Source organism: Chlamydomonas reinhardtii, chromosome 4 (assembly GCF_000002595.2).
Source record: "Chlamydomonas reinhardtii strain CC-503 cw92 mt+ chromosome 4, whole genome shotgun sequence".
Classification (NCBI taxonomy): Eukaryota; Viridiplantae; Chlorophyta; class Chlorophyceae; order Chlamydomonadales; family Chlamydomonadaceae; genus Chlamydomonas; species Chlamydomonas reinhardtii.
In genome coordinates this window covers 370506-397094 of record NC_057007.1, presented here as the reverse complement: position 1 = coordinate 397094, position 26589 = coordinate 370506, and the positions used below count along the sequence as shown (strand labels likewise).

Sequence of the window (26589 nt, the reverse complement as noted above, 5' to 3'; positions counted from 1 at the left end):
AGAGCTATGTTGTGATCGTTGAGTGGAACTTGCGCGCGCCTCAACTCCCCGGTCTCCCGGATGCAACACATCTGGTGCAGCACACCCCAAATAGCCATTCAATAATACAAACCTGATTCCCATTCATGTGTTTGATCGCATCATTACACAGCACCCGCCCATTGCCAGTTTTGCAGAGCATCCAAAATGCCAAAGGCTACATGCTCCCTCTGATGTCACGGGGGCGAAAACCTGCTCAGTCGCCACGTGTTGGACGGTGCATGGCTAGCAGCTCCTTTCCAGGCGTAGATTGGTGGAAGGCATTTGGTACAAGGGCTTCCAAGGAAGGGGTAAGGCGGGGAACGCGTGTCATGGACGAGGGCACGCCATGGCCGTGCGCGCACACGCAATGACAGGACTGGCTCGGCCGGACTGGTCACATTCACGGCGCGACATACAGTCATGACAACTGCTGCCCCAGAACCGTCTTGTGTTCAAATGGAGTACCGGAGACTCGGCAACACCGGTCTCAAGGTGCGTGCGAGCAAGCGGACTCGCGAGGGAGAGCAAGCGAAGCGACAGCGGCATCAACCCTTTTAGAGCGCATTGTGGTAGTGAGCGCCACAGATGAGGATGCCAATGTGCTTCGGGCGCAACAGCCGGCCGTGACCCGTGGGGCAGGGGACGGTGTTTGCTCTCCAGTGTGCGTTTGCGTAGGAGGGGGCCGCCGGCTGGGGCCAGCGGCGTGAGGTAGGGAGGCGTTGTTATGGGCGCTGGCTTGCCTGGTGATACATAGATAGGGTGAGCGCGTGAGGAGGGCTGAGCGAGATAGAGTCGGCGGCTGCTGGAGTGCCGCCACGCGTCCACACGGCACACACGCACACCACTACCCCAATGCATGCCCCATTGCATCGCCGCCTCTTTTCTACCGATGTCTGCGCTCATGTCTTTTTCTTCTGCATATCGCTCAACTCCGCCCTACCTCTGCACGCATGTACGGCGGCGCACGCCGTACGGCACACACACCCGGCGGACAGGTCAGCGCGCTGTCGTACGGGGCCTGGACCACCTTCAAGACGCAGGCCGACCTCAAGCAGGTGGGTGTGGGTGTGGTGTGGGTGTGGTGGGTGTGGGTGTGGGTGTGGGTGTGGGTGTGGGTGTGGGTGTGGGTGTGTGGGTGTGGGTGTGGTGATTGTGTGTGGCGGCTGTGTGTGAGGTCTTTTTCGGAGTTGCTAAGGCCTTGTTGGGGGTTTGTGGGAAGCTGCCGTGGGTGGGGTGCATGAGGTGGTGAGGGGAGGGATTATGTGCCCAATCCCAACCCCATCCTCGTCATCAGAAAGCCCACCCAGTCGCGAAAGCGTGAAGTGAGCGCGCCAGTACGGTAATGAGCGTAGTGGAGCCTGCGCGTGCGAAGTTGCTGGGGCCCCGGGGCCGGGGCGGAGGTTGTTGCAATGTCCATGGGTGTGAGTGTGAGGACGTGCGTGGGGAAGGGAAGGGGTCTTGGCGTCTTGGACAAGGTAGCCCGGAAGGGTTGCTGCCCGTTGACTCGGGCACGCACCCCAGGTACCCCAGACACGCACCCCAGGTACCCAGACACCCATCCGCGACATGCTGTCCACACGCGCACGCACAAGTCAGTGCCCAGCCTGCGGGTCTCCTTACCTTGTGCGCACTCCTCACACACACACACACACACCTACACGCACGCACACACGCGCACACGCACACGCATACACACACACGCACGCACACGCACACGCACACACAGCCGGGCTTCGTTCTGTTGTTTTGTTAACACGCTGACACAGGCCAAAGAGATGATCCGGGCGTGTGTGGACGCCGGCGTCAACTTGTGAGTGGGGCGGCACAGCGGTGCGGGGGGAGGGGGGTGTTGGGCACGCAGCCAGCAGGCACACCAAGAGGCCGCTGGGCCACACACGAGCAGCCTGGAGCGCCAGTCGTCTCCAGTAGTACGGTTGCGTGCGGGCATGGGGGCATGTGCATGCGTGCGCCTCACCGCATTCTCCGATCTCGTATTTGAGCTTTCAAGTCAGTTTCACGCTCGTCAACGCTGCTCGCTATAGCGGTAGCTCACTTCCGGGTTCTTGCATCATCAAGCACGGTAGACGCGCACACAGCGACCTGCGGCTCCCTACCTTCCCTTGCGCTCCTAACACACATCAACACACAAACGCACATGTATGCACAGTTTTGACAATGCGGAGGTATATGCGGACGGCGAGGCCGAGGTGATCATGGGGCAAGCCATCAAGGTACGCGTGTGTGATATAAAACAAAAGACGAAGCCCACCCAGGCGGCGCGGGAGTTACTGCTGCGTGTGCATGTGCACGTGTGTGCGTGGGGCGGGCGGGGTGTAAGTGTGTGTGGGGAGGGCGTGCGCTGTTGCATGGGCGTGTGTTTTACGTGTGCGCGCGTGTCCGCCTGCCTGCCTGCATTGGACACGCATATACACACAAACGCCAACAAACAGTCACGCATACATACAGGGTGCAACGGCGTCGAACCCCGCCCTTCTGCCCCTGCGTGCTTTAATAACACAATATAACGATGCAGGAGTTGGGCCTGAAGCGCTCGGACCTGGTATTGTCCACCAAGATCTTCTGGGGCGGCCCGGGGCCCAACGACCGCGGCCTCAGCCGCAAACACGTCATCGAGGGCACCCAGGTGCGGCGTGTGCGCATGTGCGTGTGCATATGCATGTGCGTGTGCGTGTGCGTGTGTGTGTGCGTGTGAGTTCGTTAGAAAACACGAGAAAGGGGAAACGCAGACGGTGGTATGTGATGCGGTGTGTGCATGTGCGTGTATGCGTGCTATGTGTGTGTTACAAAAATGAAAGGAAAGCCCGCCCTGTATGCGGGTGTGCGTGTGCGTGTGCGTGTGCGTGTGCGTGTGCGTGTGCGTGTGCGTGTGCGTGTGCGTGTGCGTGTGCGTGTGCGTGTGCATGTGAGCGTGTGAGCACATGTATTTGTGCGTGTGAGAGGCTCAGTAGGTGTGTTGTGTTGAGGGCGCAAGGAGAGGAAACAAGCCGAACAGGGTATGCGGTGTGTGCAAGTGTGTGTCCCTTGTTACTTTACAGGGCTTTACACGACGCCGTTTTCCCAACACACACACGCACACTGGCACGACACACGCACACAGGCGGCGCTGTCACGGCTACAGACCAGCTACGTGGACTTGCTGTTCTGCCACCGCCCCGATCCCGACACGCCCATCGAGGTGGGTGCGTTTGTGCATGTGTGTGTGTGTGTGCACGTGTGCGTGTGTGTATGTGTGCGTGTGTGTGAGCGTGAGCGTGTGTGTGTAAGTGCAAGTGCGTGTCACGCGCTTCATGCCCGGTGCACCGGTGCAATGAGGGCATCGCCGTGCGTGTACCGTGCGCCTCTCAAGCCACAGAGTGCCAGAAGTTCTCGCCTCAGCCACCTCCGCCCGCACCTCCGCGCCCACCTCCGCCCCCACCGCTTGTAATGCTGCCCCCACTGCCTGATGCCGCAGGAGACTGTTCGCGCCATGAACCACTGCCTGGACCGCGGCTGGGCCCTGTACTGGTGAGTGCAGGTGGAGGTGCAGGTGGAGGTGGAGGTGCAGGTGCGTGAAGGTGCGGGTGCGTGCAGGTGCAGGTGGAGTTGCAGCAGGTGGGGGTGGAGGTGCAGGTGCAGGTGGGTGCATGTGGGGGTGCATGTGGGGGTGCCGGTGGAGGTGGGTGGTAGTGGGTGCAGGTGGCTCACGACGTTCATGTAGGTGGGTGGCTGGGTGGAAGTCGGGGTCGGGGATGTCAGGTCCGTACTCCCTACATGGATGGATGGCGGGAAAGGCAGCTTGCAGGGCTAGGTTGTGGGAGCGCCGTGACTGGCGCCGTCAAATTGCTCTTGCGCTCCCTGACTGGCTGACACACACCGGGGTGCCGCACCGCACCACACACACACACGCACACTCTATCCTTCTCCTGCCTGCTTGCTCCCCCCCCTTGTGCTCCACAGGGGAACGTCCGAGTGGTCAGCCGAGCAGATCAAGCAGGTGCGCGTGTGTGTGGGGGGGGGGGGCGTGTGTGTGTGGGGGGGGGCGTGTGGTGGGTGGGCGTGCGGTGGGTGGGCGTGTGATGGATGTGCGTGTGGGTGCGTGTGAATGTGTGTTAGAAACGACAACAACAAAATGACGCCTCGGCATGTGTGTGTGTGTGTGGGTGGGTGGGGGGGCGCACACGCGCATGGGGCGTGCGCAGATCGTATCTTTCAAGTGCCCTCCTCTCCTCTCCTCTGCCCGCCTCGTGTCCTCTTCCCTTCTCACACCCTTCCCCAAAGCCCACACACGCCACGCACACATGACACACCCACGCCTACACCCACACCCGCACGCCACACACGCCACACCCACCGCCCCACACCCACCGCGCGCCCCCCGCCCTCCTCAGGCTCGGGCCATCGCCGTCCGCCTGGGGCTGCAGCCGCCCGTCATGGAGCAGCCCGAGTACAACCTGTTCGAGCGGCACAAGGTGTGACCCGCAGTAGCACAAGGTGTGACCTGCAGTAGCACAAGGTGTGACCCGCAGTAGCAACAGGTGTGACCTGCAGTAGCACCAGGTGTGACCCGCAGGTGCACCAGGTGTGACCTGCAGTAGCACCAGGTGTGGCCAGCAGTAGCACCAGGTGTGACCAGCAGGTGCACCAGGTGTGACCAGCAGGTGCACCAGGTGTGACCTGGGGCAGTAGCACTGGGCACACTACTTCGCTTGCCTGGTAGAGGCGGCGTTCGTGACATGGCGAGATCTGAGGTACTTTATCAACTGCTGAGCCAGCCCGTGTCATTCTGTAGTCTTGTCATGATCTACGGATGCATAATGTTGCCGTAGTAACCAAAATGGGTCCACGACATCATTGTCAGGTGGAGTCCGACTACGCGCCCCTGTACGACTCCGAGCCCGGGCTGGGACTGACGGTGTGGAGTCCCCTGGCCTCGGGCATCCTCACCGGCAAGTACGGCGGCGGCGGCGGCGGTACGGCGGCGCCGGCTGGCAGCCGCCTGTCTATGGAGGAACACAAGGTGAGTGCGGCTGATGTGTGTGGGCGTGGCTGCTGCGGGTGATGGGGCCGGGTTGTGTGTCAGGCCTGCCCGCATGACTTCAGGTGCGATCCATGTGCGCTTCCTTGGTTACCATTCGCCTCCTGCTCGCCACCATCTTCCCTTCTTTCCTTGTCCATCCTCTCTACCCCCTTCCGCAGTTTCCCTCCCACCGCCCGCCTGCCAACCTCATCTCCCGCCCCACCTACCCCCCAGGCCAAGCTTGACAGCCGCGCTCACCACATCGCCGCTGCGGAGCGCCTCAAGCCCCTGGCTGCCGAGCTGGGCTGCAGCCCCGCACAGCTGGCGCTGGCGTGGACGCTGACCAACCCACGCGTCAGCACCACCATAACGGGTGCGCGTTCAGGAGGAGATGGGGGAGAGGGAGGGGGAGAGGGAGAGGGGGAACGGGCAATGGCGTCGTGGGGGGAGTCAGGACAGCACGTGCAAGATCTAAACTAGCCAAACCCGCATCTGCTTGCCCCTAGCACCCTCGCTCGCTCACCCGCCCCCCGCATGCGATGCTCTGCCAACGAATCCTGTTTTCGCGCCGCAGGTGCCAGCAAGGTCGAGCAGGTAATCGCGCGTGCGTGTGCTCATGGCACTGCCGGTCCTAGCACAATGCCAGATTGAGTGAACTCCGGTGGGTGTTTCTTTCATCTCTGGCCGTCCTCCTAAAACAGTAATGTGACGCTACCACACAGCTAATAACAGGTAAGCGATAACGACAAACAAACAAACAAACAAACAAACATGCGCAGGTTCGGGACAACATGGGGGCTCTGGCGGTGCTGCCTAAGCTGACGCCGCAGCTGGTGCAACGACTGGAGCACGAGATTGCGCAGGCGCTGGTGGAGGCCGAGCAGGCCAAGTGAGGGACACTGGAACAGCAGCAGGGGCAGGCGTCCGGTCAGGAGGCCAAACAGCAGTAGCAGGCTGGCAGCGCCGTGGGGCGTAACATTATTGGATTGGGGGTCATTGGGGCTGGACGGGTAGGGTGCTGAGGTAGGGGGGGGGGGCAGCTGTGCAAGGCAGGTTGCAGAAGCGGCGTTGGCTGCATGAAAGGCGGTAGTGGCGCCGAGGAACGCAGGCGAGGTGCCGTTTTGAATCAGGTCCGCAAATCTCACGGCATGTGTGGCCGTCCATGGAAGGCGAGCGGAAGGGTCCTGTTTGCCGTTGCTGTTGTTTCGTTTCGTAACTCTTGTTGTGTACGGTACCGTAATGTAAGCTTTAGACCTACCTTTGGAGGACAGTTTTCGAGCCAGCATGTTGCGCTGCACCGCGCGAGCTTATCACAAACAGCGGACTCTTCTGAAACTAGTTACCCTTACAGTACCGGCACCCACTCAATTCTTGACAACACTACTTTGTCTCGTGACCCAACTTCCGGCCATGCGACGGCTCCTGTTTGGGCCCGCGCGGAACAACACAAACAAACGCTACTTTCACGCCCGCCTCCTGAACACGCACGAGCCCCCAGCGCAGCGCACACGCAACACGCGCGCTCACGTCACACAAACAGTCACGCCCCCTTCCCTCGCACCGTGCCGTATGTGCAGCCACCCAGCCGTACCAGCATCACCACCTGTGGCGTGTCGGGAGTGACTAGGGGTGGCGTGTGGAGCATGCTTGCCTAGCACCAGGGCTTGTCAGCCCTAGTCACCAGTGGCTTCGTCACGACCAAGTGTAACTACTAAGTGACCGCCACCACCACCAGCAGACCATGCAGCAGTTAGAAGCAGATACGCATACGGCGAAGTCTGCAAATCGGAAGCCCCCACAATGCGTGGGAGCACCATAGTCTCACAGGCACACACGAGACACGAATACCCGTGCATCACACACCAGCGCGCCCGGTCGAAACCCCCTCCAGCAGAGCCTTGGGCTCCGTGCCCTCGGGAGCTGCCTGGCCACGTTTCTTCCTCTTTTGTTCCCAAATCACAGCCCCGCACCCCCACAGTTGCTCTGTGTTCACATGAACCCACCAGGCACAAAACCAGCCCGCCGCGCAATCAGTGCCACAATTCTACTCCTCTTCGTTTCCTTGCTATCCACCCTCAAACGTTCCGCCAATGTACTTGACTCCACTGTCAACGGCCCCCACTGGTTGTGTACTCGCAGCATGCAAACACTCATGTGGGTCACCCCGCAATCTGGACGCCCCGCCCTGCGCACAACGATGCACCTCCAACCAGACTGGTGTGCGGTGCCCCCCACAGCTGCAGGCGCCGCCGGTCGAGCGGTCGCCCGCAAACCGCCAGCTCCTGGACCCGTGCACAGCACGGCGTGCGCCCTACGTATGGTTTAGGGGCAATGGCAGCAAGCCATCTCAAGCCTCTCAAACAAGTGTTGCAGCGCCCGCGTATGCGGCCAGTGGAAATGTCTGCCAACCGCAAACCTGGGTGCCTCCACACGCCAACCTGTTCGTATGCTCTCAACAGCCAGGACGCTGCAGACACCCTTGCAGAAAACGAAACGTGGCTTCGCATTGCAGCAGATAAACAAGGCGTGGACCACTCCCATCAGCACACACACACACACACACACACACACAACCAGGGTCTCGGGTTTATTGTGCAGGAATCTCTGCAGCTGGTGCGCTTGGCCAGTAAGGAGGTGGTGTTCTATAAGGATATTTAATAAAGACTTCTATCACCGCCTGTAGCACCAGCGCGTCTGCGGGGGCCATGGCCCCTCCGCACCTCAACACTTCATAAATGATCGCCAACCTGAAACCCCGGCCTTCGCCACACCAATCCCCCACTTCTATGCAGGGCGCGTCTCGATGCTGACGCGACGTAAGGTGCACGGTCCAAGCACGCTTTGTGCAAAACCCAGTCAACGTGCCTGGCACCTTCACGGGCATTAAGTGAGAATATCAACACACATCACATCAATATGCCGTTTGCCACCCGTGCCTCTTATTCCAAGGACGCAGCGTTTGCGCGCGTACGTGCATGCGTGCACACAGCTGTCGCCGGCGGCTGCGGGATACCTGCGCGCTGCATGCGCACACGCCAACCACCCATGTCTTCATATGCTCCTTACCCTGGCCCCGAGGTCACAACTGTGCGCCTCCGGCTCACGACGTTCCCTCCCCGCCACACTGGTCACATGCCCGCTGGGATCCCGCGCGCACTGCCGGTTGCCTGCCGCCGCTGCCACTTCCGCCACCGCGGCCGCCGCTCCCACACACTGCTGGGAGTCGCTCTCAGCCGGGAGCCCCCCCCCGCTGCGTGCCCCTCCGCCGCCACCACCAGAGCGCAGCCCCGCTGCTGCCTCTGCCCCTTCCCCTCCACTCCCGCCTCCACCGCCAGTACCTCCGCCGGGGGCCGCGCTGCCTGCTGCAACTTTAATTCGACGCCACAAGGCGGCCTGAACGCGACGCCACAAGGCCGCCTGAACGCGACGCCACAAGGCGGCCGCCGCCTGGCGGCCTGCACCTCCGCCAGCAGCCCTACACAACGTCCGAGCCCAGCGCCGCCTCTGTGCGCTGCTTCTCAAAGGGCGTCATGGGCGGGTTGCGCACCGCGTCCACCAGCATGCTGCTGATGGCGCGGGCGGGGCCGCCGCGACCCAGCCCCGAGGTGCCGGCGCGCGACACGCCGCCGCGCTGGCTGGCGGCGCCGGTGCTGGCGCCAGTCTTGCGGTCAAGCGCACCTGCAACCATGTTAGCAACATGAGTTAGCGACGCGAGCCATAGTCGAGTGGCAAATGTTGAGCGTTGTGCCAGCTTTGCGCACGCAACCGCATGGCCGCGTCATGCGGATACCGTCGCGTGGCGTCGCCCACAAATTCATGCGCACAGCGCGAAAAATACGATGCATTACACACGCAAAGCCCGCAAACCCACCCACCCACCCACCCAGGAGCGCGCCGCTGCACCCACCTGCGTTGTCGCTGTTGCCGCCGGCGCTGCTGACTCCTGCCTTGGCGATCGCGGCGTGGTCGTGCGGCCCGGGCGAGTCCTCGTTCAGGTCCTGGCCGGCTGTCTCGCGGATGACGTCGGCGGGGGCGGTGGTGATGTAGTCCCAGTCCACCCAGCCGAACAGCCTGCGGGGGTTACATTCATGATTATTTAAGAAGTGAAGGCGTAGCGGGGGTGGGCGGGTGAGGGAGCGAAGTGCGTGTTTTGAACAAAGCTGTGTGAGGTAGGAGTGTAAGAGAGAGGTGTGTGGCGGGCGTCAAGCGGCAGTTGGCACGGCCCCCCAAAGCCCCCTGAGACCCCATGACCGCCGTGAGATGCCCCCGCCCCGCCTGGGGCCACTCACTTCTCGTACACGGCTGTGCGGGCGGCGTGGATGCGCTCGCGTACGGCGCGGGGCAGCACCCACACATAGACCTGCAGGTGCGGATGGTGTAAAAAAGGCCATGTGGCAGAATGGGGCAGTGAGCAGTGATGCACGATACAGCAGTCAGAAACCCTGCACACGGCCCCATCAGAGGGCCATTGCGCCAGCGATTGCTGCTGATGCAGCCTGCCGCCCGCGTGTTCTGCGCATGTGTGGCGCCCCGCCCCTGCCCCCTCCTATGGTATTACCCGAACTGCCTGCCTGCCTGCCTGTCCGACGGACCGGCCCAGACTGACCTGCAGGCAGCGCAGCCACATGCGCTCGTACAGGGTGCCGTACACGCCTGTGACGAGGGAAAGAGGGGAAGTGAGGAAGAGGGGAAGTGAGGAAGAGGGGAAGTGAGGAAGGGGAAGTGAGGAAGGGGAAGTGAGGAAGGGGAAGTGAGGAAGGGGAAGTGAGGAAGAGCGGAAGTGAGGAAGAGGGGAAGGAGGTGTTGAGGGCGCGCAGCAATGCACACACACCGGCGGAGAAGCCGAGGTCTACCGCAGGCCCGAAGCCTCCACCGGAAACCCAGCCAGCACCAAGGAGAGGAGGACCTGGAACCCGGGTGCCACGCCCGATTAACATACCCACACACGGCCTCCCCCTCCCTACTGTCCCCGGCTATAACCCACGGCCCCCGCCTCCTCCTGCTCCTCCCACCCCAACCACTTCGTTCTCCATGCACGGCTACCCCCTGTCCCCACCTCCTGTCCCTCCTCACCCGCGCACAGGGTGCCCCCCCGTCCCCCCCTCCTGTCCCCCCCCTCACCCGCGTACAGGGTGCCCACGAAGAAGGCGCCGCCGATGATGTTGCCGATGGTGGCCGGCACCCAGTTGTCACGAATGATGGTGTGCAGCGACATGCCGCTGCCCAGCATCTTGGCCAGAGACAACTCAAACTGTGTTATTGTTGTTGACATGCACACGTGGAAGGCAGGAGTTAGGAGGGGCTACCCGGCCGTTTTTGTCTTGGAGCTAGACATCACCACGAAAACAAGATACGACCCCTGTGCAACGGTGAGGTGAGGGGATGCCGGTCGGGGCGCGCCACAAACCCTATAAGGTGCGTCACGCCGATTCGCGTCCCGTGCTGCGCCCCACCCGCTGTACCCACCCGCCGTGTCCACCCACCCACCCACTCAGCCTGCCTCTGGCCCATGCCGCCCACGCCCCACTCCCGCGGCTTGCTCGCTGACCGTCCCTGACTGTCCCTGGCCCTCCCTGGCCCTCCCTGACCTTCTCCCTGACCCTCTGCCTGACCCTCTCCCTGACCCGCCCCCCCACCTGGTTGGCGATCACGTGCTCGGTGCCCAGTGTGACGAAGGCGCTCACGGGCAGGTACACGCCCACGGCCTTGCCTGGGGGAGGGGTTACATTCATGATTAGTTAAGGAAGTGGTAGACGGTAGACCATCTTGCGGAACATGAAGCGTTACCGAGGGGGAGGGGACGCAGGGAATGACGCGGGGGGGTTACTGAGGTAAGGGAGTTGAGGAGGAGGAGGAGCGCAGCGCAAGGCGCGGATGGAAGGGGTGGGGCGGCAGGGATGCGGGTTGTTGACACGGGGGCCAATGGAGGGCTGCTGTCATTCACGGTGAGGCGGCGGAGCAGCGCTATGAGCGCTCTCGTTAGTCACGCGACGTCAACATCAACAATACACAATATGCCCTGCGCTGTGGCTGTATCTGCAACATGCCCTGTGCTGTGGCCCTGTGTGTTGCGACCTCACGCGCTCACGCTCTCACCCGTCACGTCGCGCGCGCTGTTGGCCATCCACACGGCCAGGTTCACCAGCCAGTTGCAAATGATGCCCTGTGCGTGCAGGCGGCGATGGAGCAGGGCCCAGGCAGGCATGGGCAGTTAGGCGGTTATATTCTCCGTGGACATTGGGAAAAAAGCAAACGCAAGGAGGGGAGCGGGCGCGGGGCCACAGGCAGGTGCGTGGCTACTGCCGCCGCCGCCGCCACCGCCACCGCCTGCCTGTCTGCTACTGCCGGCACCGCACCTTGACGACCGTGGCTCCGAAGGGGTAGCTGGTCTTCTTGTGCGCCAGAAAGATGGGGAAGGACTCCTTGCCTGCGGGCGCGCATGGGAGCGGCGTGTGTGGGAGCGGCGGTGAATGCAGTATGCGGTGCACCGTATGTTGCTCCCGGCAAGATGCAACCGCCTGACAAGGGGCCCCCAGCCAGTCGTTCACGGCAACCATCGGACCCAAAAACTGCATTCATGATAGCAGACCAGACCAGATCGGACCGGACCCGCCTACCGTGGAAGAGCTCCGCCCAGACCACCAGCTGCGCCATGATGAGGCAGCCAGCCAGGTTGCACCACCAGGACAGGAACCAGTTCTGTGGTTCCGGCGGTTAAGATTGTTTGGGGGTAAAATTGGGGACCTTGGAAAAGCCGTATCCGCTCTCCTTCCCCGCTACCCCTGATCCAACCCCACTCTTCCTGCGGGTGCACTTTGCCAAGCACCCTCGGACTGGTAACACCAGCCCCTCATTTCAACTCCGCGCAGTCCAAAGCCTCTCCAGCCCTCTTCCCCACCTCCACCTCACAGCGCCGCACAGCCTTCCTCGCCTCCGCTACACACCTTAAGCACGTAGTAGGTGGCCACGCGGCCCTCGATCCAGGCAGTCATCATGTACATGCAGCTGCTTGTGAACAGATCCGCGCCAACCACCTGTTCGGTTAGTTAAGAAGGCTTTTTCAGTTGAGTTGGTTGGTTGGTTTTGGCGATTGGCAGCCTGCTTGGCAATGACACGAGTCGTCGTGAAGCAGTGCGCACCGCACGCGTATGTGCAGGGCGGGTTTGGGTGGGGCTGCACAGATGCTGTTCACGGTAACAGCGACATCAGTTGCACGCCCATGCATATGTCCCACTGACCAGCGCCCCATGCCGACCGCGACGGATTCTGTCTGGCCGGTGCAATCGCAGCACTACGGGATACACATACACCGGCCTGGCCCGCCAACTGCTCCGTCCACGTAACCGCTCCAACCGCCACCCCATCGCCCCTCAGATCGAGATCCAGACCCCGTGGCCACGCACCATGATGACCGTCAGGCCCAGGGGGAAGCCCACCGACCCCAGAATGAAGTTGTAGATTCCGGGATAGTTGGCCTGGATCGTGGGGATCTGTAAGAGAGGGCGTCAGAGAGGGGGAGCAGGGGTTTCAGGCATCACTGATAATTAGAAGGCAGGACTGGGAAGCAAGGGGGGCGAGCGTGAGGCGCTTGGGGCACCAATGGTTGGTTGCTTCGGGCGCGAATGGTTGGTTGGGGCGCGAATCGTTGGTTCGCAGAGTGTTACAGAGTGTTCTCGACGTCAACCTGGTCTGGCGAGGGCCGGCACACAGGTCGCCAACCGCCTCTCTCCTTCGTCTGTTCCCACCCTGGCCCCCCGCACCGACACATGCGACAGCCCCGGCCGCCTCCGCACAGGGAGCGACCCGCGGCGCCCCCTCCCCCCCCCCCCCCACACACACTCGCACCCACCTGGCCGCCCACAGTCATGCACAGCATGAAGCTGAAGGAGATGTAGAAACCCGCCAGCACGCCTTGCGTGACCTGTGTGTGGGCGTGTGTGTGTCAGCAGTAGAATACTGTTGTTGGTGGGCTAGTCATGTCGGTTGTCCATTCGTATTGAGTTGGAGGGCGGTGAGAGAAACGAGTGCGAGAGAGGCCGCGGGGCAACCACGGGTCACGCAACCGTGCCCCCCTTCCGCCGCGCGTCTTGGGGTCTCCCTGGCTTCGTGCCGGCAACGGCACACACAGCTCCCCACCGTGCTCGGCCCACGACACACGAAGTAAGTCTACGGCGCAACCCCAAGCGTTCCCGTTGCCATGCCCCATTCCTGCACCTGCTTCGACAGCGGCAGGGTCGTCTTGGCCACACCTGCGGGAGCGCGAGGGAGCGGCACGCACAAGGCGGTGGGGAGGAGGAGCGTGCCGCGATCCGAGGACGGAACACCGCCTGCACGGCAGCCACTCGCCGCCCCACCACCTCCAACAACACACCCTGGTGCCGCCCGGGGTGCTGCCCACGTGCCGCCACCCCCCGACACATACACACACGCCGCCCGCTTGCAGCTGCCCGCCCCAGGATGTGCAGTCGCAGCCAGCACGCATGCCCGTTGCCCCAACCCACTTTACCTCCCCTACCTGCCGTGACTGATATTGCGTCTACTTCTGCTAAAGCTGTTGTTCCCGCATTTGACAGCTACCTCGTCCATCATCCCCATGATGAGCTGTGCGGCTGTTTCTCTTCTCGTGTCTTCACCCAAACCCGTACGCCACCCATGTGCTTACCCCGGCGGCCCTGGCCGCACACCCCTTACTAACCCGTGCATATGTTGAGGCATGTGCCTCAACCGCGTCTCACTTCGCTTGCGGGAAACGCCACTCTCTTGGGCATGTGCACTCGGTGTAAAAGCCCCCAGTTTCTGCCCAGACGTGCCTGGCTTCCGCCACCGCAGTGTCACTAGCGAAAACTCACCCGTAGCCACGATGTGGTCGTACGTTTGCTTGGGGGTGAGAATGATGGCCGCCGCGCACTGTAGCAGCCCACATAAGAGCATATTGCACACGTCAGGTATGGAGACGACGCAGGTCAACCCAAGAAGGTCAAACGCAAAGTGTGCACGATCATGCGCAACCCGGTGCGAAGTTACAACTACGAGCCTTACCTCCTTGTGCTCTTCGGCCTTTGGCGCGTTCTTAAAGCTGGTGCCTTGGGTCTGCTTGCGTACCGCTGACGCCGGCGCGCTGGACATGCACAAGCCTTGCGACGAGGGCATCCAGGTTAAGACCTTTTCGCTCTGCCTGGCAACATTAGGCATCTCCGGAGCTTCCACATCCGCCTTGTGGGCATGGGCGACTTCCGGATTGGTGCCAGGCGCGGAATTGGCCTCCCCGAGGTTGATGGCGACACCCACGGCTGGCGAAGACGAGTTGCCATTTGACTGCTGTGCCGATCCCTGACCATTCTCGTGAGCTGCGGGCTGCGTGTGGCCCTGGCCGTGAGCAGATACGAAACGCGATGTCACAGCGAGGTCGCACAGCCCATCGTTGGCCGTGGATTCTTTCTTTTCCATTGTATTAGGGCTATTCGTTTGCGTCATATGCGTCCCCAGAGGAAACGAGGGCTAAGTATCACGGGGGTCTTAGTATTCCGGAGGCTTAGTGTCGTGACCGTGAAACACCACACGCGAGAGGTCTGATAATCTAAGCGCATATAAATAAACGTCTTTACAAAACCTCCCTCCTCGCCGACAGCGTATTAATGCGCGCCGAAAGCTCGATCGCGAACGCCCATCACCTAATACCGGTCGGGCCTAGCCCGGCTGTGTTTGGAGCTTCCGAAACCATTCTCAGGTTCCACTTAGTAGCTCAGGCCGCTGGTACAACCTTCCGGAGCATAACCGTGCCATGGGCGCCCGGCATGTTAGGCCCGGGCTCACGCTGGTCGCAGCTTGGTCCTTTCCCTACAGATGCGGTCAAGAGGAGCATTACGACTAATGCACGGGCGCAGGCCGGTCAGGCCCAGTAGTCACGATAGATGGCGCGCTGGCGCTGGATGGCGTGGGGGTCGGGCTGCAGGGGAGGGCTGTCACGCCGTGACAGCACCGCAACACGGACCCGGCAGGACCTGGGCGCACTGTATAATGCACGTGCCCGGTGTAAACTGGGCGCAATCTCCACAAAGGGATACTGGCTCAGGTCACCGCTGCCATACCGGGCGCTGGTCGGGGTCTCGGGGCAATGCAGCACAAACGTTCAAACGTTCATAGGGACTCGCAAGAAAGAGAGGCGTGTTAACCGGTTGGCGAGCACCGCTCGTTAACTCGTTTAAGCCAAACACGTTGAAAGATGTTGAACTGCAGTCCCGGCACGCACACCGCGCGCACGACCCCTACCAGCACCCGCACAGCACGTACGGTTCACGTACCGTATGCGGTACCTCATCCTAGCCCTTGCATCGAGCCACATCGCCTTATCCTCGCCCATTGGTAGTATCACCACGAGCGCCCTTCGCCCCAGCAGTCCTCGCCGTTTCTCCCTCCGGTCCTTCTGGCCGCCTGCGGCCCAGCTTGTCGCGCGCGCCGCACGCACGTGCCTCTAGCGACTAGCCCCCCACCTTCGCCGCTCTCCCTACCTACCACCGCTCCATGCAACGACCAACGTGACCCCTTCCCCCACCTGCCCAAGCCTCCCACAGCTACAGCTTATGCCAGCTCCCCCTCCAGCTCCCCCTCCAGCTCCCCCTCCTGCTCCTCAAATCCCTCCTCCTGGCCGCCGCCGGCCCCGCCATCGTAGCCCTCGCCGCTGTCCTCCCGCACCGGCCCCATCGATGCCGCAATCGCCGCCCCCGCCAGCACCGCGCCCGAGTTCACGACCCCGCCGCTGTCCCGCATCCCGCCGCCGCCCGCCGAGCCCGGCCGCTGCGGCGACGGCGGCGGCAGGCCCACCGGCGGCCCACCCGCGCCGCCTGCCAGCATGCCCGTGGGCGGCGCGTAGGAGGAGGCTACTGACACGGAGGGCGGCGGCGGCTGCTGCGGCGCCCCGCTGAAGCCCTCCATGGGCGGCAGGCGCTCGCGGCTGATGGGGCGCGGCACCACCATGGCCTCCAGCTGCTTGATGCGAGCCTCCTTCATCATCATCTGGGGGGGGTTGACATGCATGATTAGTTAAGGGAATGGTAGACGGGGGGGGGGGCTACATTCATGATTGGCCCAGGAAGTGGTAGTCGAGGGGGAGGGGGAGGGGGAGGGGGAGGGGGAGAGTGGAGGAAACGGGGAGGCAGGGCGGGATTCCCGGCAATGACTAGTTAGCAGAAGGCGGGGGCAGGGAGAGGGAGATGACGGAACGGAGCTACACGGCTCACAAGGAGCAGACGTCGTCACGCTGAGGGCGTCCAAGCAGCCGCCGCCGCACAGCCGCGCACTGGGCCACCGCAAACCCGCTCGCAGCATCCCGCCCCCTGCCCCCGCCCCCTCCCCCGGCCCTGGCCCAGCTGTCAGCTCTCACCTCCTCCCGCAACCGCGCGATCAGGTCTCGCTGCATGTCCAGCTCCCGCCTCAGCTCCTGAGCCGCTGCGTCGGGACTGCCGCGCCCCGGCCGCCCCGCGCCGCCGTTGGCGCTGCCGGGCTTGCCCAGCCCGACCGCGCCCAGGCCCGCACCCTTGAGTGCCTTGATCTCGCGCCGCAGCTCGTTGATCTCCTTGATCAGGGCCGTGTTCTCCTGCGGGGGCGGCGGCGTTCGGTGATCAAGAAAGGGTTTGTTTGCGAGTGGCGCGGTCGCGGAGGAAAGAAGTGTGTTGCGAAGGGGCCCCTGTCTGCGCCCTTCGTCCAACAACTCAACAGCCGCTGCACATCGCTGCTCTCCGTCTGTATCAAACGCACGACTGCACCTCCTCCTGACGGTCCGCCCCCGAATTTCTGCGTTTGGCGACACTCCCTTGACGAATAGAAGCTAGTTCTTCGGGCGCGGGCAAACAGCCCCCCCCCACCCCCCCACCCCCACCCCACCCCATCCCACCCCGCCCCACCCCACCCCCACATCCCCACACCCCACAAGCGCCGCCCACCTGCATGATGCGCAGGTTGTCTGTGCGGTGCAGCTCGCTGTCCTTGGCCAGCTTGCGCTTGAGGCTGTCCACCGTCTTCTCCAGGTACTCCCGCTGCCGCGCCGCCTCGCGCTCCACGTCGCCGTCCTCCGCCGGGCCGGACTGCAGCTCGCCGCAGTGCTTCTGGTACAGCCACTTGACCTACGCGGGTGGGTAGGTGGGCAGGTGGGTAGGTGGGCAGGTGGGTAGGTGGGTAGTGGGGTGGGCAGGTGGGGTGGGCAGTGGGGTGGGCAGTGGGGTGGGCAGTGGGGCGGGCAGTGGGGTTACGGCATGGGGTGAGGGGCAGATGTTGCAGCATCGAGGGGCGGTGCTGGTGTCCCTCCGTGCCACCACGGCGCTTGCGCTTGTGCCCAGCTGCCCAACCCAGCCTGTACCCATGCCTGCTCTCGCCCACACTCCCACGCCACCTTCTTATTTCCCATCCCATCCCTCCCTTTCCCCCTGCTCTTCCCCTCCTGCCATCAAAGTCCTCATCCACCTAGTTCGGCTTGGCTTGGTTTAGTTTGGGCTGGCATATAACAACTACCGCCCTCCCGCCGCGGCCCGCCCGTTCGTTGGTTTTGGTTTAGTTTGAGCTGGTATTTACAACCCCCCCCCCCCCCCCGCCTGCCCCTCGCGCGCCTCACCTTCTCCTTGAGCACCTTGGGCTCCTGCAGGAAGCCCACCACCTCTTGCAGGTCGTGCTGGAAGCGGCGCATGAGCGCGTAGGCGTCCTGCTTCTCGCGCCGTTGGTCCGTGACCTCGTTGGCGAGGCCCGCCTGCTTGAGGTGCATGTTGGAGATGGTGAGGTCCAGGTTGGCGTTGGTCTTGTGGTACCGCTCCAGCTCGCCGTCCATCTCCTTGATCTGCTCCTTCATCTCGCTGATCTCGAGGTCCTTGGGCTCGATCTGCTTCTTCAGCTCCTTGATCTTGTAGTCCAGGACGAACTTGAACTTCTCGAGCTCCTGTGGTTGTTGTTCGAGGTGGGGGGCAGCAGGCAGCCCCGGGGGGGGGGGGAGCATGATGGTCAGGACACAGGGCCATGTTGTATGACAAGCCGCTGGTGCCTTTGCAAGTTGCAAGGGACCAGAGGCGTCGTTGCGTGATGGCTGGTGCCTAGCAAGTCGAGGCCACGGTCACACACGGCCATAAAGTACACGGCCTCTCAGGTCAGGCTACCCCCATCGCCCGCCACACCCTCCACACATCCACACCCTCCACACACACACACACCACCTCCACACAACACGCCACCACAACACAACACACACTTCACGCAAACACGCCGCGCACCTGGTTCTTCTTCTTGAGGTCGTAGATGCGCCGCTCCTTGTCGCCGATGGTCTCGTCGCGCTCGCGGATCTCGCGCTTGAGGCTGGCAATGTCCTTCTCCAGGCTGGCAATGGTGGCGTACAGCTCCTTCTTCTGCTCGTACAGCTCCTTGATCTGCGTGTTGCACACCTCGATGTCCTTCTGCAGGTTGTTGAACTTCTTGCGCATGATGCCGTTCTCGCCCTTGAGCCGCAGGCTGGTCTCGCGCTCCGTCTGCAGCCTGGGGAGGGGGGGTACATGCATTAAGTTTACGCAATGAAGTCGTAGCCAGGTACAGGGGGGGGGGGGACGAGCAGGTGCAGGGAGAGGGGAAAGGGAGAGGGGAGAGGGGGTGTCAATTCTGGGTTGGGAAAGTGGGTGCGTGCGGCCGCATGCAGTGGGGAGTCTGCGTCAGCGTGAATGACGGACGAGCAGTGTCTGCCAAGCACCGCCACAGCTCACATGCAGCCTGTCCCGTACCCCACGCCTGCGCCCTTGAACCGTGGGTCGTCGCGGCACTCACTTTTGCTCGTACTTCTCCTTGGTCTCCTCTATCTCGCGGTCGGCGTCCTCCTCCAGCTGCTTCTTGATCTCCTCGAACTCGCGCTCCAGCTCGGCCTTCTCCGCCTGTGGGGATGATGAGGGACAGAGGAGGTTCAGGAGGTGTCCGGCGTGAGGGGCGGAGCAGGTCCTCGACCCACTCATCGTCATGCCTCCACCCCTTCCGCTGCCTCCCCACCCTACCCCTCCCGTCTCGCCCCCAACCCACCCCCCACCCGCAACTCAACCCCTACCCCGCCCACCATGCACTACCCCCCTCTCCTCCTCGCTCTTTTGCATTGGGCTCGGTTTATTTTGGGCTGGTATCTAGAACCCTCTCGCATCCATCCCACCCCACCCACCACCCACATATCCTCCTCCACACACACCGCCCACCTGCAGCGCCTCTATCTTGAGCGCCTCCTCCTCCCCCCTATCCCCCCCCCAAACACACACACACACCGCCCACCTGCAGCGCCTCTATCTTGAGCGCCTCCTCCGCCCCCCTCCCCCCCACAAACACCGCCCACCTGCAGCGCCTCTATCTTGAGCGCCTCCTCCGCCAGCTTGGCCTCGTAGTCCTCGGTCAGCTCCGCAATGACGCGCTCGTGGCTCTCCACCAGCAGGCTGTTCTGCTCGTCCCAGCGCTCCGCCAGCAGCTCCTTCTCCTGCATCAGCGCCTGGTAGCGCTCCACCTCCGCCATGATCTTGGCCTGGTACTGCGTGTCCAGGGCCTGGGGGTAGGAAGGGGGTGGAGGGGAGGGTTGTATAAAACCAGCCCAAACTAGGGGGGGAAGGGGAGGGGGTGGTGGGTGAGGAGGGGTTTAAGTCTGAACCAAATCCATAAGGCAACAGGAGCGCTGCAAGGAGGAGCTGCAGCTTTGACAAGGGAGCGGCACTCGACAGCAGGGTCGGGGGGAGGGGGGTGAGGGGAGGGAGGGTTGGGAGGGCAGGGAATTGGGAGTGGAGCTTCGAGCAATAGGGTGATAGGGTGTGAGGGTTACATGCCAGGACCTCTTTGCCGGATGGAGGGGGGCAGGATGGGTGTGGGTGCGGGTGTAGATGAATAAATGCCGAGATGTGTTGCGAGTGCACCATCACGCAACAAGCTGCCCCAACCGTGCCCCACGTCTGCGCCCCAGTCCTTCCTGTGCCTCATCCCTCCGCGCCCCGCCCACCGCACCTGCAGCTGCGCCTGGCTGCGCTCCTCCGCCTGCTTGAGCTTGTCCTCGTACTCCATCTCCATCTCGTTCTTCTCCGCCAGCAGCGCCTCAAACTTCTGGCGGTCGGCCTCCGACTCGCCGCTGAACTTGTCCGTGAGCTCCTTGACGCGCTCCTGTGGGGAGGAAGTTGGCGAGTTGGGGTTACTTTCATGATTGAAAAAGAAGTGAAGATGTAGCAAGGCACTGTCGGGGAGGTAGGGAGCTCGAGGACGGCACCGCGGCGCTTGTTGTGGCCATCGACGGATGCAAACCGGTCGCGTACGTGCTAGGCCGCCGGCCCCAACCTCTCCGCGCATCCTCCGCATCCGTCTCAACCCCCTCCCACTCCCAACCCGCCCGCCTCCCACCCTGCTCCTTCCTTCCTTCCTCCTCCCTCCACCCCTTCAACCACTCATGTCTGTAAACCCCCCTCCCCTCCCCTTCCTCTTCCTCCCAAGGAAGCCGCACCTGCAGGTGCAGGTCCTTGAGTCGCAGCTGGTACTCGGTCTGCATGGTCAGCTCCGCCACCTGCTGCTCCAGCTCCGACATGCGGGAGCGCTTCTCGTCCAGCTCGGACCTGGGGGCCGGGGGGGGGGAGGAGGGGTGGCGAGGGGTTGCATTCATGATTAGCTCACTAGCTAAGACAATGGTAGACGAGGGGGCGAGGGAGGGCGGAGGAGGGCGAGGGAGGGCGAGGGAAGGGTGGGTGGATGGGAGGATGCGGGACTGAGCGCTGGAGGTATGTGTCGGTTCGGTCGGGACAGAGAAGAGGCGTATGCCGGGCACACCCTCGGACCCGTGTGGGTCCAGCTCCGCCGCCACCACCACATGCATACCGGCACCACCACATGCATACCGGCACCACCACATGCATACCGGCATCCCCTCCCCCGCTCTATTGCATGGGGTTTGGTTTAGTTTGGGCTGGTATCTACAACCCCCCCCCCCACCCGTACGCGGTCACGCGCATCTCCCACCCCGGCGATACCTGGGACCTAATGCATTGGGCTCGGGCACATACCCGCCCCCCCTCGAATCTTCCAGGCGCAGACGTGCAGCCCCCACACGTGCTCGCTCTCGCTCTCCCGCACCCGCCCACGCACTCGCTGCACCCACCGTGTCACCAGCACCTCCACCGCGTACTCCAACTTCTCCTGCTCCCGCCGCGCCGCCGCCCGGGCGTCCTTGTCGCGCACCTCCCACACGAACACGGAGCCGTCCTCGCCGCCCGACACCAGCAGCGACTCGTCCCAGGACACACGCAGTCGCGACACGGGCGCGGCGTGGCACTTGGCCTCCTGGAACTCGCCTGCGGGTTTGAAAGGATGGATGCATGGGATGGATGGGTGGGTGAGTGGTTGCGTGTCAGTTTTGCTTGCTAGCACCGCGCGAGGCCAAAGCTGGGTAGCCGCGTAACATGCAACATCCAGCGCATCGGACCCGTGGCGCCCTCGTGGCCGCACGAGCGCACAGCCGCGGCGCCCCCGCCCACCCACCCCCCGGGCGCCCGTCCTCAGCCCCGCACCTGTGAGCGGGTACTTGTAGGTGCGCACGCCGCCCGCCTCTGTGGCCGCGAACATGACGCGCGCGTTGGGCAGCAGCGCCAGCTGCGTGAGGTTCACGCCGCCCGTGTCGATCTCCTTGGAGATGGTGGTGCCCGTGCCCTGTGGCGGCGGAGCGACAACAACAGCGACAGCGAGCGACATACAAGTTGCAGCCGCGTGCCGGATTGCATGGTGTGCATGAAAGGACCGTGTGCAGCCCATACCGGCGATGGGTTGCTCAGGCCCGCCGATACCGTACTCTCATTGGACCTGACTTCCCCGAGTTAAGCTTGGTCTGGTATAGTTTGGGCTGGTATCTACAACCCTCCCTCCCTGCCTCTCGCCCCAGCGCCCGCCTGCCACGCACCGTGGAGTCCTCGAACTCCTTGATCTTCTTGTCGGTGCCAGTGGCGTACAGCAGCTTGCAGTCGGGCGTGGCCAGCACCGAGGCGTAGGCGCAGCCCTTGAGCACGTGCTCCTTGTCGCGCTTCAGGTCCTTGAGCCGCCACTCGTACACCGCGCCGTCCATGCCCGCGCTGATGAGTTTGGAGTCGTCCGGCGACCAGGCCACGGAGCGGACCTGGGAGGGCGAGCGTGTGCATGTGTGTGTGTGTGTGTGTGTTTGTGTTAGATAATAACGAAACGAAAGCCCGCCCAGTGTGTGTGTATGAGGGCTCGGCGACGGGTTCTTGGTAGTGGTGGAGGCGCGGTGGAACGCGCGTGTGGGTCACGCGGTGACTGTCCGCCACTGCCCTCCACGCGCGGTTCACACCAGGGGTTGCCAAAGCATTTCCCGTCGCCGCCCTCCGCCTGCTCACCTTGCCGTTGTGGCCGCGCAGGTTGCCCACGTTCTCGCAGGTGTAGGTGTTATAGATGGAGATGGTGGTGCCGTTCACGGCCGCAAAGTACTGGCCGCCTGTGGAGAAGCAGCACTCGCGGCAGCCCTTGATGCCCAGCTCCTTGACCACCTGTGTTCCATGTGAGGTGTGAGGGCGGTGTTGGGAAATGCGTGGATTGGGTGGGCGATGAGGCGTGACGTGGCGGGAAGCCGGCTGAGAAAGCGAAGGCGCACGGGCCCCGTCACGCAAACACACACGCACACGCGCACCTTGAGGTCCTCCATGAGCACCGCCATGAGCCGCAGCTTGTCCGCAAAGCCCACCAGCACCTGCGCGGCGGTGCAGCCGTGTTGGTGCGGGTGTATCGTACGCCGGTGCACCGGCGCGCGTGGACAAGCAGGCCTGCAGGCAATACTATACCCTACGCATGGACTTGCTACCGCCGCCGAAGCAGCAGCAAGAGTGGCAGCGGGCACGCCGGCAGCCCAACCCGCACCTGCAGACCGGTCGGGTGGATGGCGATGGAGAAGATCTCATCGGCAAAGGTGCGGTACAGCTCGCATGTCCGATCCGCCCAGTTCCACAGCCGCACGGACCTGCGCGAGGCGACAGTGATGGGACAGACAGAGAAAGGTGTCTCAGGTGGTGTCGCATCAGGACGGCAGCATGAGTTTCGTGGGCGCAGTGAAGGAAGGGGAGCTGGAAGGAAGCATGGCACCTAGTTGCGCACGGCCGCAGCCCTTACAGCTCGCTCATGCTCCCGGCCCCAGGGCACGAGTCCGTTCCATCGATCCCGAGCGGGTGCCTGCTCACCGGTCTGTGGAGCAACATGACGCAATGAGCGCCTTGCGCACGCACACGTCCAAGCCGGTGATGGGGCCGGCGTGGTTGGGCGTGCCCAACACCTGCGGCGCATGGCACAAGCACACGTGTACGTCAGCCTCACGATTCCATCACCAACAACGACCTTCAGGCCGGCCCCGAATCACCAACCACCCTGCCCCAGGGCAAACGAAGACCAGTCTGCCAGCCGCGCAATCCTGTCACGACCACCTCTCCCCTTGCCTCCGCATCACCAGCGCACCATGCTATAGGCCCAACCTCCATTGCTCCACCCACCGCCACGCCGAAGGCCCAAACCCCCGTTTCCCCGCCCCATCCGCTGTCCCCGCCCCGCCCCTCCCCGCGCCTCCCACCGCCCCCTGCCCCACCCGCCCCGCCCACCGCCCCGCCCACCGCCCCTCCCCGCCCGCTCCGCCCCTCGCCGCCCCCACCTCGAAGTTCATCTCGTCCTGCTTCATGATCTCCTGGTTGCTGAGCAGCAGTGTGAAGGCCTGGTTGTTCTCCAGGCTGGCCACCAGGTGCTCCTCGTTGGGGCTGATGGCCAGGTTGCTGCGGCGGTTGGTCAGGGTTGGTTAGGGTTGGTGAGGGTTGGTTAGGGAGGAAGAGGAGAGGAAGAGGAGGACAGCAGGCGTTATGCGGGTGGGGTATGCACGAAGCAAGACAGGGAGGATAACGGCTGGCAAGCACACAAGCATGGTTTCCCCGTCCGCGGCGCCGCCTCAGCAGGTTCACAGGAAGCCCGCAGGCGCGCGTGCACTCACAGCACTTTGCAGGCGTTGCCCTCGATGGTGAAGGCGCGCGCGCGGCGGTAGAACTCCTTCTCGTCGCGCTCAAAGATGGTGACCACGCCGCCGTCCTGCCCCACCACGAAGCCCTTGGAGTAGGCGGCTATGGACACGGCCGGCAGGCCGTTGTCGCACGAGAACGCCGCCTTCATGTCCGTGCCCTGAGCACAACACACAGGAGGTTGCGCGGGTTGGGCGACGAATACAAAACGAGACCCGCCCGGGCGCCGAGTTGCGCGCGTTGTAAGGAAGGCATGAGCGAGGCGGTCAGGTGCCCGCAGCCACCCCATGCCCTGCCTTTCCAGCCGTGCAAGCGCCAGGGGCTTTCCTATCCTTCCCCCTCCCCGTCCTGCCCTGTAGCTGGTCGCTCCAGCCCTGGCACTTCTCTCCCAGGCGCTCTTTCCTCGCTTTGGCCCGGCGCCCAGCAGCCACCCCTCTCCTCCCCTCCCGGCCCGCCCAGCCCGCTCCGTTCCTCCTGCTGCTGCTGCTGCTGCTCCCGCATGTGCCGCGGCTCACCTCTAGCAGCAGCACCTCGCCGTCGCTCATACCCAGCAGCAGCCGCTCCCGCTGCTCGTTGCTGCCGGGCGGGTCCGGCACCCAGCACTGCGAGGAGCCAGGGGCACGGGGGGAAAGGGGGGGGTGATCGTAGATACCAGCCCAAACTAAACACAGTTGTGGCGGTGCGGGACGGCTCCGTGCACCGCAGGTGACCATGTAACAATTGCGCGGCTCTCATTCCCGCATGCCTGCATGCCCGCCTAGCCACAACTGCCCATGGTTGGCTGCACCGCCCGTAGCCCTGCGTCCCGGCACTAGGCCACCCCCTCCACGCCCCTCCACTCCCCTTCCCCGGAGAATTTGCTGACCTGAGTCTACGCGACCTACTCCTCTAACTCTTTAGGCAAGCCCCCCCTTCCGCCGCTCGCACCTGGCAGGACGCCAGCCCCGGGTCTCGTTTGCCCATGACCGGGTTGACTGCCTTGAGGCCCGCGTCCGCGTTACGGAACAGCTTGAAGATGCCCTGCCCGATGACGCTCACCAGCGCCGAGTCGCCCGGCGAGAAGGCGCACTGCAGGGGCAAGGGGGGCGCCGCGGCAGGTGCAACCGCAGTCGGTATACCGGTACTTGAAGACAGTGTGCAAGCACGGCGCGGCAGCGTGATGGTGTGTGGGGGGTGCTGCGGCCCATTGCCGCTGGATTGGTCTGTACCCCTGTAATCTAGTGCATTTCGTTCTCGCCATGAGCTCACGCCCTGTGGCAAACCATGATGTGGCGGTGCTGCCGCCCCGGACCCCCGCCCCTCCCAGCGACTCACCCCGAACATGGGCACGCCCTGCTGGTTGGTCGTCTTGACCACACTGCCCACTTTGCTCTTCTCCCACACCCACAGCACCAGGTTCCACTCCGGCGCGCCGCCCTGAGCAATTAGCGTCTTTCCATCGCCGCTGAATGACAGGCTCACGTATTCCTGTGAAAACAGCAGCCCACACAAGGGTTCAGATGCGCCACATGAACGTAGCACAATCTCTTCCATCAGAGCCCACAACGCCAGTGACGCCGCACACACTGGGAGGGAGTTGCCGAGCTTTGCTCACCTTTGATCCAGCGTCCGTGGACACCAGCACCTTTCGCCGCTTTAACGTCTGCATGTCGTACACGCTAATCATGGCTTTGTCGGAGCGCTCGGCCACTGCCATGAGCTTCTTATTGGCGGATACGCATATTGCCGTGATCCCCTCGCTCTCCAGCGTGCCCGGGATAAGGCGCTGCGTGCGGGTGTCCGGGGAGTAGAGCACGATGTTGTGCCCCGCTGGGTACACCACCGACCCGTCCTCCGCATAATGGACATTATCTTTCACGTCCGCCCGGAAGCCGAAGATGAACCTGTGGCGGGCGAGGGAAAACCGTTCAGGGACGCGTTCACTGACAGGATGGCACCAACAGGCCGCGGAAGTCGCAGTTGAATGGATGAATGGCAGCGCAAGCTTTCCCTTCTCATGCATTTCACCATGCTCCTGACTTAGCTGCCCAAAAACATTCGCTGGAACCGCGAGTTGTCGGGTGCATGCCCCACTTCCAAAGCTCATGTACATTAGCGAGCGGCTTCTAAAAGCTTCCAGCGTCATTGAAAGTATCGCAGAAAATATAGCCAGCTCCGCGCACCTAGGGGCTAGCGTCGAAGTCGCCATCGTTGCTCCACGCGCCCCTAGCCCTGACGGCTATCTATTTGGTCGATACCAAGAACTTTAGATGCTATTGCATGTCTTTAAAGGATTGTGCAAGTCAACGAAGACCACGGTGCCGAGTGGAGTTCTACTTGGCCCTCTTAATGTAGCATCAATTGTAATTTTACGTTTTAAATCCTTGCTATAATTGACGTGGCTAAGCGGCAGCGTGAACAATGCGTTTAACGGGACCTCGAAGGAAGTCTGTTTCAGGGTCCTGGCTGTTTAAGCCTTCGGTCAGTTGCAGCTATTGCTTGAAGGAAGAAACATGTCAACGTTATGGGGGAACTCGTGTTTGGCTCTGT

At 63.0% G+C, this 26589-nt stretch overlaps 3 protein-coding genes across 5 annotated transcripts; 1 reads left to right on the top strand and 2 right to left on the bottom strand.

Moving 5' to 3' along the window:
• Window positions 1–118: 118 nt before the first annotated feature.
• CHLRE_04g217916v5 (uncharacterized protein) lies at window positions 119–6295 on the top strand. Of its 2 annotated transcripts, XM_043061751.1 has the most exons (14): window positions 119–329; window positions 461–513; window positions 1017–1076; window positions 1788–1831; window positions 2189–2252; window positions 2555–2665; window positions 3140–3217; window positions 3494–3546; window positions 3979–4015; window positions 4410–4490; window positions 4880–5038; window positions 5273–5411; window positions 5613–5632; window positions 5818–6295. In XM_043061751.1, exons 2-14 carry the CDS (start codon window positions 478–480, stop codon window positions 5929–5931), a joined length of 996 nt encoding a protein of 331 aa, XP_042925006.1. In that variant the 5' UTR covers window positions 119–329; window positions 461–477; the 3' UTR covers window positions 5932–6295. The 2 variants fall into 2 exon arrangements, with proteins under 2 accessions (XP_042925006.1, XP_042925007.1); XM_043061750.1 differs by having other exon boundaries at window positions 119–513.
• Window positions 6296–6371: 76 nt separating this feature from the next.
• On the bottom strand, window positions 6372–14628 carry CHLRE_04g217915v5 (uncharacterized protein). The gene is made up of 15 exons (XM_001701226.2): window positions 14078–14628; window positions 13888–13945; window positions 13253–13287; window positions 12888–12959; window positions 12442–12528; window positions 11983–12072; window positions 11656–11737; window positions 11395–11465; window positions 11135–11201; window positions 10675–10748; window positions 10160–10289; window positions 9645–9691; window positions 9328–9398; window positions 8946–9109; window positions 6372–8716 (listed from the first exon to the last, which is right to left on the bottom strand). The coding sequence occupies exons 1-15, from the start codon at window positions 14483–14485 to the stop codon at window positions 8514–8516; spliced, it is 1659 nt and encodes a 552-aa protein (XP_001701278.2). The 5' UTR covers window positions 14486–14628; the 3' UTR covers window positions 6372–8513.
• A 138-nt stretch (window positions 14629–14766) lies between these two features.
• CHLRE_04g217914v5 (uncharacterized protein) lies at window positions 14767–26548 on the bottom strand. 2 transcript variants are annotated; one of them, XM_043061748.1, is made up of 24 exons: window positions 26223–26548; window positions 25655–25943; window positions 25375–25527; window positions 24988–25128; window positions 24576–24662; window positions 24036–24220; window positions 23706–23823; window positions 23245–23336; window positions 22928–23027; window positions 22701–22760; window positions 22411–22560; window positions 21960–22172; window positions 21574–21712; window positions 21165–21357; window positions 20517–20625; window positions 20030–20182; window positions 19377–19580; window positions 19243–19272; window positions 18830–18933; window positions 18289–18547; window positions 17643–17960; window positions 16978–17157; window positions 16419–16631; window positions 14767–16051 (listed from the first exon to the last, which is right to left on the bottom strand). In XM_043061748.1, exons 1-24 carry the CDS (start codon window positions 26246–26248, stop codon window positions 15617–15619), a joined length of 3951 nt encoding a protein of 1316 aa, XP_042925005.1. In that variant the 5' UTR covers window positions 26249–26548; the 3' UTR covers window positions 14767–15616. The 2 variants fall into 2 exon arrangements, with proteins under 2 accessions (XP_042925005.1, XP_042925004.1); XM_043061749.1 differs by lacking the exon at window positions 19243–19272.
• Between the last annotated feature and the right edge of the window lie 41 nt (window positions 26549–26589).

Bases quoted from the DNA above. Each gene is read 5' to 3' on its own strand.
- CHLRE_04g217916v5 (XM_043061751.1), top strand. From the start codon at position 478: ATGGAGTACCGGAGACTCGGCAACACCGGTCTCAAG. The intron at 4,016-4,409 runs GTGCGCGTGTGT...CGCCCTCCTCAG, and splicing joins CAGCCGAGCAGATCAAGCAG to GCTCGGGCCATCGCCGTCCG. The intron at 5,633-5,817 runs GTAATCGCGCGT...AAACATGCGCAG, and splicing joins GTGCCAGCAAGGTCGAGCAG to GTTCGGGACAACATGGGGGC.
- CHLRE_04g217914v5 (XM_043061748.1), bottom strand. From the start codon at position 26,248: ATGGCGACTTCGACGCTAGCCCCTAG. The intron at 22,761-22,927 runs GTGCGGGTTGGG...ACCGCCGCGCAG, and splicing joins TCCACCCGACCGGTCTGCAG to GTGCTGGTGGGCTTTGCGGA. The intron at 21,358-21,573 runs GTGCGGGGCTGA...TCAAACCCGCAG, and splicing joins CTACAAGTACCCGCTCACAG to GCGAGTTCCAGGAGGCCAAG.
- CHLRE_04g217915v5 (XM_001701226.2), bottom strand. From the start codon at position 14,485: ATGGAAAAGAAAGAATCCACGGCCAACGATGGGCTGTGCGACCTCGCT. The intron at 12,073-12,441 runs GTGCGTGGCCAC...CTAACCGAACAG, and splicing joins TGGGCCTGACGGTCATCATG to GTGGTTGGCGCGGATCTGTT. The intron at 10,749-11,134 runs GTGAGAGCGTGA...CCCCTCCCCCAG, and splicing joins CAGCGCGCGCGACGTGACGG to GCAAGGCCGTGGGCGTGTAC.